At 47.6% G+C, this 10213-nt stretch overlaps 1 protein-coding gene across 2 annotated transcripts; it reads left to right on the forward strand.

Moving 5' to 3' along the window:
* The first annotated feature begins 882 nt into the window (after window positions 1-882).
* SPRY1 (sprouty RTK signaling antagonist 1) lies at window positions 883-9463 on the forward strand. 2 transcript variants are annotated; one of them, XM_081077506.1, is made up of 3 exons: window positions 883-1046; window positions 1692-2479; window positions 5019-9463. In XM_081077506.1, exon 3 carries the CDS (start codon window positions 5074-5076, stop codon window positions 6031-6033), a length of 960 nt encoding a protein of 319 aa, XP_080933632.1. In that variant the 5' UTR covers window positions 883-1046; window positions 1692-2479; window positions 5019-5073; the 3' UTR covers window positions 6034-9463. The 2 variants fall into 2 exon arrangements, with proteins under 2 accessions (XP_080933632.1, XP_080933633.1); XM_081077507.1 differs by lacking the exon at window positions 1692-2479 and having other exon boundaries at window positions 913-1046; window positions 5019-9457.
* Window positions 9464-10213: the final 750 nt, after the last annotated feature.

Consider the following 10213-nt stretch of genomic DNA (forward strand, 5'->3'; position numbering starts at 1 on the left):
AAAATCTCTGTGGAACCTTAAATTTCAGTTATCCTATCTGCAGCATTAGGTACATGATTTTGATAATAAATATCTAAAACTCAATAGCTTCAAAGGAAGAAAAATCAAGTTTCCTACTGATTAAGATGATTTTTTTTCCAGTGACACATCATACACCAGTAAAAATTATAAAACTTCTTGGTAAATTAGTTCTACTTTAATTGATTGCCATTTAGTTGATTTAAAAAAAAAATGGGTTGGGTTATTTTTTTTTTTTGCAAAATTATACAACTATATTACAAAACTGAAGGAATTTGGGGTTTTAAAATTTTGATTGATTTTGGGGAAAGGTAGATCACAAATCAAGATGGAGCAAATATTATAAAATATACATCAGAAAATTTCACCTTTATGACATTGTTATACACATTTGCAGTAAGGAGTGCCACCTTTTGAACTTTCAGATTTCACATACGCTGAACTTAGCTTTAAGTAGGAATTGTGATATTATGTTACCATCTTTTTATATCAATATACATTTTCTGTCTAGCTGATCAGAAGTGATGGCTTCGCACACAAATTTTTTTCGTTTTTATTTTTCAGAATTATTTTCTAATGCAATTTTAAAGGTAGAATCCACCATTCCTTTTACTGAGATTGACAACAAAGATTGATAACTAAATTTAAAGGTACTCTTATGACAAACGGCATGTACAGGACTTTTAGAGACAGTCTCAAACTTTTAGAGGATGTTTATTACACGAGTGTACGGGGCAACATTTCCAAGTTGGTACACATATAACGAAAGAGGAAACGACTGTTGGGAAATTCCTGTTCCAGGTTTTCAGGCAGCCCGTGTGATTGACACATGATATCACGGGAGGCGTGTCCTGGAGTGGAGGTGGAGGTGGAGGCGAGGAGCTGAAATTGTGCGGAGCTGGAGTGGGATTGCTCTGTAAGGCACGCAGTGGTTTGCAGAGTGATAGCAGCAGCCACAGCTCCCTGCCCGGGATAAGGAACAGCCGCTGTAAATGTGCCTGAAAAGCAATTTCCAAACTTTGCGTTAGGTAAGAGCCGTTTCCTTCCTTTCCTTGCGTAGACGTTTTAGTAAAGAATAGGTGAGAAATGTTGGCTTTTGCAAGAAACTGCATATGTCTTTGAACTCGCTTTAGATCCAAGAGTGCTGGTTGCATTTCAAATTACCAGTAGCCTTCCCACTGCTACAGCCAGTGCTCTTAAAGTACATGCTATCGCTGAAAGATAAAGCGGGGTCCCTTTGATTCCCCCCCCCCCATCCAAACGGTAAGAAGTTTAAAGTCTGAAACGGTCGGATGTGTGGAAAACCGAGTGATTTGTGCCGAAGAGGGGCAGGCACTCGGCGTGAGGACCAAATGCATGTTTGTTTAGGGATTGTTGGCGAGGCAATTGTTTAAAACCTGAATTTCCCGTCTCTGTGTATTGATTTCCAATGCGTAGAGGCGTTGCTTGAACGCTGTTTGAACTCCTAAGGCATTCCAAAGGGGCAAAAGCACTTCGGCAAAAACGTGCAAGACTGCATGTTACTTGGGTTCGCCGCTGACACGCCGACTGTGCGCCGGCCTGTCAATCACAGGGAGCAGCAACAGCCAGCACATGGCAGCGGGCGGCTCGCCCCGCGTGCAAGTGCCGGGGAAGAGGGGGATTGATGTGTGTTAATCTCCAACCGTCTGTAGCAGGCACTTCAGCCGTGGAACAGGAGGGTCGAGGACTGGGAGTGCGACCTGCCCGGAGAAGCTGACCTGCGGGGACCGGAGAGCCCTGGACGCGGCGCCCCCTGTGCGCAGCGCGCGGATCGGGAGTGCCTGACCTGCGCGGAGCCCGGGACGACGCCCCGCCTCTTCCCCCCGGAGAGTCCCCCAAACCTCGCTCCCCTCACCGCCCCCCTAAAAGAGCGGGTAGAAAGTCCCACCCCCACCCCGGAGCGGCGGCCTCTGCCTCGCCGGCGTGCGCTCCCGGCCCCGCCGGGCCCGAGCGGCTGGGTGCCCCGCTGCAGACGTCGGTTCGAGCCCCGTCCCAGGCGCCGCAGAGCCTCGAACGTCCGGGACGTGGATTTCTGCTCGTCGGGAGGCCGCCACTGCCGTCTTTCGCGCGAGGAGCCCTCGGCGGCGAGCAGCCAGCCCCCGGGTCCGCGCACAGCGCGCGCATCGGCGGCCCGTGTCGCAGTGTCCTCGCCGCCGCTCCGGAGGGACTCGGAGAGCCTCGGAGGAGACTGTGGGGGTTCCTGGAGGGGCCGCGGACACGCCCGCAGAGGTGGATGCCCCTGAGCCGCGCGGCCGAGGCGAGCTGTGAGAGGCGTGCGCCGGGGCCGTGTGCTCCGCGGCCGGAAGGGGGCCGCGGGGACCGCTCCTGCCCGGCGGCGGCGCGGGCCATGCCCCCTCGTCCGCCCCGCCGCGCTTGATGCGGCGCCTGCCTGCCGCCGCCCGCCCCGGGACCTGGGTCCCCCGCCACCGCTGCGGCCTAGGTGAGTGGGGGGGGGTGGCGGCAGGTGCGGGCGCGGGGCCGGTGACCGGAGGGCGACCGCCCGCCAGGGCCGGGGACAACCAGGCTGGGTCTGCGTCCCCCGTTTCCTGGCGCGGCGACGCCGTGGCCCGGGTTGTGGTCTTGGAGGAACCCTCCACGCGGAAGGTGGATTCGAGGAGGCTTTGGGGTGCTTCCCGGAGGGCCCAGGGAGCCTCTTGACTTGGGCGGGTGGCGGGGTCCCCCTCGGACTGGGACCGGGCAGGGCCGTGCGCGCGCGTGTGCGCGCTCGTGTGCGCGCGCGCGAGGCGGCAGCCCCGGCATTGGCCCGTCGCCCCCGGCGGAACCGGCCTGCACCCCCACCCCGAGCCCCACCTGGGGCGGGCGTGCGAGCGGGGCGCGGCGGGCAAGGTGCGGCCCCTTTAAAGGGCAGCCCTCCCCGCGGAGTCACGGACACCTCCGCCTCCGCCCCCCGCCCGCCGGAGCGGGGGAGAGAACTTGTTTTCATTCATAACTTTTTCCTTTCCCTTGCTCTCCGTCAACTATTTATTCAGCGCCGGGCTCTCGGAGCGCAGAGGGCGCGCTCCCCCGCGGGCCCGGCGAGGTGGCGGCGCGGCGGTGCGGCCCCGGCCCCGGCCCCGGCCCCGGCCCCGCGCGCCCCTGCCCGGCGCTGGGAAGCGCTGCCCTCCCAGGGGCAGGCGGGCGCGCCCGGGGGCCCGGAATCCCGGAGCCCGCGCTGGGGGCACGCGCTCAGGCTTTGGAGGGCCCACGGCCACCCGTGTGCTGCGCGGGGCTCGTCCGAAAGGTACCGACGCGCAGCGTGTGCTGGCGGGCGAGCCGTCGGCCCGCAGCGCGGGAGCGTGCGGGGGGTACATCGGGCGCTGTCACCGCTGGCCGAGGGGCTTAGCTTCGGGCCGGAGGTGGCTCGTCGTCTTCTTTATCTGGTAATCGCCTCCACCGGCCAGCGGGAACCGGTGGCCACAGCCGTTGAAAACGCGGCGTCCAGCGGTGCCTGGGGTGTGTCCTGCGCCCCGCAGGTCCTGCTCCCCCCGCTCTCCGCCGCGTGTGGACTCCGGCTCGGTCTCTTACGGACCCGGCTGTCAGGCCCCGGTTACCAAGTCTGCGCCCGGAGCCGAGCCGCGTGCAGCTCTCGGTCCTGGAGGGCTCGGGGCTGCGCCCGGCGGGGTGCGCACGTGCTTGGGCTCTGGTGCTGGGAAGGCGGAATGATGCCGAGGTGGGCGACCGTGAGGGAGGGGACCGCAAGAAGCGGACAGACGACACGGGCCGGGGACACTTGCTTTGGTCCTTAGGGGACATGGACTTCTTCTTTGTGCTTTGTTCCGTAAGCGGCTGTTTTCTGGATCCAGGTGGTAGTGGAGAGGGGGCATTTTTCTTTTCCTTCTTGAATTGGATCAGTCTGTAGACTTTGGAAGGAATTTGTGTGAAAAATATTCTAGCTTACCAGTGACGGAAAACGGAAACGTTCTTATGTTTGGTCGTTTGTTTTATGAAGAGTACATTATAGATTAGAAGCAATTTACTATTGGTAAGGAAACACAAATGCTTGTTTTTATCAGGATGTTGCCGTGCCTGTTACAGGAAGCGCGTTGATTCAGAGTTGGCAGTGCTTTTGAAAATGAAGAGCTGTCATGTCAATACAGATTTTTAAATGAGAGGAAAGGCAGATAATTAAAATGGCTGGAATCGTCCCATTGCTGCTTTAAAGGCCGAACGCTTATTTGTGCATGCAAGTTATCTGTCTCATTATGGGAGCGAGCCCTTAAACTTTAAAAAAATCCTTTATGATTTCAAATGTGAAGATTCTCACAGGGACAAACAGCACTGTACCTTGAATTGTGTGTGTGCACATTTGGGGCTGTAAAACATTAAGAACTGTCCTATTCGTCCATATACATTTTGCATCTTGTACATTAATAATGAGCTCGCTTTAAAATCCTCGTTGCTACAGAAAATGACTTCTTAGTTTGAGAATCCATTTTAGTTTGGGATCTCCTTGATTGCTTTTTTTTAATGCACGAGGTGTACCTGGACTAATTTCCTCAGTAATCGGATGCTTGTAACAGCAAACAAATAAAAAAGCAACAGCACCAAAGCCCCCCCCCTTTTTTTTCAAGTGGGTATTTTCCTTCACGGAAAACACAGTTGAAGTGATGCTGAGATTTCTGCTCCAGTGCTTATACTCAATATTCCCTACAAGGGCGTACTCCATTTTAATTACTTTAGCTTCACAAACAGGAAGGCATTACTGTTTCTTGATTTTGCTTTTTTAAAAGTTGAAGAAACTTCTAACTTTTATGGCATGGGGTCTCTTGCTTACATTCTTCTTCTATGATGTGGTCCTCGGCCTCTCTTGGAATTGAACTCTGTCCAGGACCTCAGCCAGCATCACTGTAATCCGCTGATGAAGGAGATCATTACCAGTGGTTTAGGCAATTTGTGACTTGACAGGGTTTTTCCCCCCCGAAAGTACTTCCTGTCATTTATTTTCTCTCTGTTTTTTTTCATGTTTGATTTCTCTTCAGGATTTCAGATGCATGCCAGGTCCCCACTGATTGCCAGAATTCGAGATTACTACACATGGATCCCCCAAATCAACATGGCAGTGGCAGTTCGTTCGTTGTGACTCAGCAGCCTGCACTGGGCAGCCGGCAGAGGCTAGACTATGAGAGAGAGATTCAGCCTGCTGCTATTTTGTCCTTAGACCAGATCAAGGCCATCAGAGGCAGCAATGAATACACGGAAGGGCCGTCAGTGGTGAAAAGACCTGCTCCTCGAACGGCACCAAGACAAGAGAAGCACGAAAGGACTCATGAAATCCTACCGATCAATGTGAATAATAACTATGAGCATAGATCTACGAGCCACCTGGGACACACAGGCCCCTTGAATAATGCCCGAGGCCCCATTTTGAGCAGATCCACCAGCACTGGAAGTGCAGCCAGTTCTGGGAGCAACAGCAGTGCCTCTTCCGAGCAGGGCCTGTTGGGAAGGTCACCGCCAGCCAGACCGGTCCCTGGTCATCGGTCTGAAAGGGCAATCCGGACCCAGCCCAAGCAGCTGATTGTGGATGACTTGAAGGGTTCCTTGAAAGAGGACCTGACACAGCACAAGTTCATTTGTGAACAGTGTGGGAAGTGCAAGTGTGGCGAGTGCACCGCTCCCAGGACCCTGCCTTCCTGTTTGGCCTGTGACCGGCAGTGCCTTTGCTCTGCGGAGAGCATGGTGGAGTACGGAACCTGCATGTGCTTGGTCAAGGGCATCTTCTACCACTGCTCCAACGACGATGAAGGGGATTCTTACTCGGATAATCCTTGCTCCTGCTCCCAGTCACACTGCTGCTCTAGGTACCTGTGTATGGGAGCCATGTCTCTGTTTTTACCTTGCTTGCTCTGTTATCCTCCTGCCAAAGGATGCCTAAAGCTGTGCAGGGGGTGTTACGACTGGATCCATCGCCCAGGGTGCAGATGCAAGAACTCCAACACTGTCTACTGTAAGCTGCAGAGCTGCCCCTCCCGGGGTCAGGGTAAACCGTCATGATTCGGGGAGGTGGGTCGGACCTCCTGAACGTCTAGCTTTCAAGCTGTGGCTGTTCCGGAAGATGCTATCACATACTGGGTTTTTTTTCTTTACAGTTTCTCCCTGTTTCCCGCCTTCTCCTCCCCTGTCCCCAAGGTTTGACTCATGGATTTAACTCCAGTGGATGGTCTTCAGTAAGCGTGGACTGACACTGCACCTGGTCCCCACTTGGGACAGGAGCCTCTGCCCTCCACTCGAGAGAGGTTGTTGAGAGCCGGTGGGGTTTTTGTGTAGCCTTTTTGTTCTGCAAGCAACATGCGCAGGCGACAGTGATTTAGAGCTGATTTTGATGGGGTACTCTGGGAGCAGGGAAGTTGGTTTTTAAAGAAGCAACCATTTAATTGCTTAAATAAGCTATGTATTAAATCTCTCTCCAGTTAGGGCTGTCTTCATAGCAATGGCCCCTTAAGTAGCATGGGGGATATATTTTTTGTTACAACATAAAAACTCTCCTTTAACCACTGCCCTCACCCAATCCCTCAAAGTTGTGTCCCCTCAGTTTCCGCATCTTCTAGAGGTGCCAGGTATTTCTTTTTTTTGCCTGTGTAATTTTAGATTGGCTTTACGATGTAAATCTTCACATTGGAGATAATATTGGTTGTATCTTGTTCATCCTTATTCTAGCTTTCGTGTTTCCAAAGGACTCAGCTGCTTTCCTTCTGCACCCCATGCTTTTCACCAAATTTCCCTGGTCATTGAGGGCACTTGGATAACTGAAGTTAATATTTATAGCTGATGAGACTACAGGTGTCACAGAACTCTGCTGCCTAAAGTGATCTTGGCTCCTGGATGGTCCTTTTGACCCCTTGGTTAGTTAACAGCGGAGTAATTCCAGTCTTTTCTGTGTTTTCAATGCCTTAACCACAAATTGTGGTGCTTTTTGTATATTTTATGTATAAATCACAAAGTTGAATTCTGACTATTTTTAAGACAAAAGTCTGTTAAACTTTTTTATTGTAAAGAATATTTATTATGCGAATCTCTATTATTTTATGATATTTATTACAAAAGACTGTTGAAATGTACTCATGTCTGACTATAACAAAATATCAATACATAACGGAAAATAAGGTGACACGAAGAAAGTACGTATGTTAACTATAATGCAGAAAATATATTAATTAACGAAACTGTCTCTTGATTTCTTCATTTCTTAGCCTGTAGTGTAGTGGTGATGTTTGTCATTTGTTTTGACTCTTTCTTTATTCATACCCATTTTATATCTTTCCCTTCACATACTGAATCTAGACACAGGTGAGTTCAAATTTTGAACTACACGTTTCCTGGAAAATGTATCCATCAAAACTTTGTAATCCAAATCCTGTTTCAACAAATTCCCAAGTGCATCAGTATGAAGTGAAAATTTTTTGTAATTAATATTGTCACTCCCTACTTTCACTATTTGATAAGCAAGAGGTTTTGTGGATGTTATCGTCTCTTGGAATGGGACATATCTGGAAGTTTTAAGAAATGTTCATCATAACTCTCTTGGGTTAATCAGAAATTAGTCTTCATTAGCAGAACTTCTGTCTGTAGGTATGCTGGGTATCTCAGCACTGTCACTGTAATAAAACATTCTAGAAGTTAGAGTACACCAAGGAAATAGTTCACGTTATCAAGGAGATACTTTTAAAAACAGTCCTGTCCCCACCTTTTCCTTTCTTTTAATAAATCTTTAATGAAAATTATATTTTGTCATGTCCTGTGGAATAAGAAATCTGAGTGTCTGAAACTTTAAAAAGTAAATTTTTTAGTTTTTAGTCTGCCGCAACCACCACATAGCTAGAATCTTTGGGTCTGATACAATTTTTATCCCATTGAATCCTCAGACTCAGTTTCACTAACTCCCCATGACAAAGTGATATGTCAAACATGAATAATGATCTGCGTTTGAGAATAGCATTTTGACGTAATTTGACCCCAGGGTTTAGGCTATCAAAACTCTCACCCAGGCTTTGATTGGGTTGGTATCTCTTAGATGATTTGGCTCCTAGTTTTAGGAGTATTTGTTCTTTGTAAATAGGCTTTAATTTTGTTTTAATCAGACAAGGCATGAGTGATAGAAGCTTGTTTTAATGCTGTCTGATGAAGCCATGAGACGTATTAGTTGGCATTGTGGCATTTGATACAATCAAATAGTTTATGCTCTGAAAGCACATGAATATTTGTGTTTTGGAGGCTACTTCATAATCTATAGTATTTCAAAATGTGAACTTCTTTCCGCTCGTACTTATTTGATATCACTGGTCCCTTAATTTGCTCCTTAATGAAGTGTCTAAATACAGACTCCCTCAAAATACTCTTGTCACTTTGTTCTATTACTATTCAGACCCTTGGTGTAATTAGTTGGTGTAAGGGCTGTCTGTAGTTATAATAACCAGACGAAGAAGCTGTAGTTTTTATTGAAAGGAATGTATAACTTTTATGAGAATGAGGTATGCTGTGGAGTTTTAACTTCTGGCTATAGGCAGAATGCATGAAAATTACAATATTAAGATGGTGGTCTGTGCTCGGGCTCTGCTTCTGTCAGGCCCATATTTGGAAGTAGTGATGGGTTAGAGAGTCAGGCTTCTACAGGCTCCGTCAGGTGGCAAAGCAAAAACACTTTGATTCAGAACTTCCTCCTTTGTGATGGTTTAAACCTGGAAGGAAAAAATATTAGGGTGTGTCCTTGTAAGTGCTTATGGGTCCCTAGGCTTTTGAACCTAATACTGATCGTCATTTTAAAGTGCTAAGGCTTGGAAAGCATCAGCAAAGCTGGAATTTCTTACAAGACCACTGCCATTTATTTGGTGCTGCCAAATGAAAAAGAGTGCCAGATAGGTGGGCCAACCTTTCCTTTTCATCCCATGATTTTGTCCCTCTCCCTCAAGTACTACAGCCTGACAGAAAGAACGTTTTTCTTAGAGTTCCTTTGCAGCATATTTTCTGACTGCCAATTTTTTTGTTTCAAAAGAGGTTCTTTTTTTTTTTAGATAATTTAATTGTGAATAAAACCAATACCGGATTTCTGTAATTGAGTAGTTTCCTGTCAACAGAGTTTATAAAATGTAACCTAGCAGAAAAATGAAATGTAGATAATACTGCTTTCTGTGATGGCCTAAGGTGAATCCTTAAATTATAGTCTGTTATAATTTTATGGTTTTCAAAATCCAAACCATAGAACATTCCAGTTATGACTAAGAAAAATAAAAGTTAAAAAACAGTGGTCTTTAAAGTGAAAGGAAATAAGTTAAAAACTAATCATGTTTTTACCCTAAGATTGGTATTGGAATCACCAAACTCAGAGGATGCATTTCTAGGTTTATTTTAATTTTTAAAATTGTCTCCTTTTCCTAATTTTTTTTTAGAGTGTTGTATTTCATGGCAGTTTTTATGCATGCCCTTTAGCAAAAAAAAAAAAAAAAAAAAAAGTACTATCCCTGTTGAAACATTGAAATACTGAAAGAGTATTGAGACAGTTCTCATCTTAAACTCTACATCATGAAGATTTTTTTTTTAATTGCAAGAGAGAGTTTGGAGCCTTTAAATATCTTGAAAACAAAATTCTTAAGTCCTTTTGGCCCACTGAAGAGGGCTGTTTTTTTCCATTATTTCACTGATTAGCTATAATTAAAATAGCCATGTACTTAATTGACAAGTTATTAATTCTTCTAATATTCTCTCAGATTCTTACCAAGCCGCACTGCCCACATTTGTGAAACACCTACTATGTGCATTATTCTATATGCAGAAGAATTCTACAGCTAGGCCAAAATTCAAAGTACATCTTGCTTCATGTTTCTCAAGTGTATATGAAAACAAATAGGTCACCAGTTAAAAAGTTACAAATTCAGTTGTCTGTGTCATAGCTCAGACCTACATATCAAGAATCTCCAGGGGAAGAGCTTGGGATTCTGTACTTTAAAAAACTTCTTCGGTGATTTTACCTGGCAGTTTGGGGACTGCTTTCTTGGCTCGATGTCTTCATTTTGAGGGTGTCTAAACACAGGCCTGGCTTGAGAAGATGAACTGTTCGTGACAACCAGGGGAGGCCAGGACTCACAGCATTCAGGCTTTTCCTCAGGTCTCAGCAGCAAACCCAGGACCTTCAAGCTGCACAGTAGTCTTTACCATTTCCTTGTCTTTACCAGCAAGCTTT

Source organism: Rhinolophus hipposideros, assembly GCF_964194185.1.
Source record: "Rhinolophus hipposideros genome assembly, chromosome: 16".
Lineage (NCBI taxonomy): Eukaryota > Metazoa > Chordata > Mammalia > Chiroptera > Rhinolophidae > Rhinolophus > Rhinolophus hipposideros.

Excerpts from the sequence above, each read along its gene's own strand:
- SPRY1 (XM_081077506.1), top strand. The coding sequence starts at position 5,074 with ATGGATCCCCCAAATCAACATGGCAGTGGCAGTTCGTTCGTTGTGACT.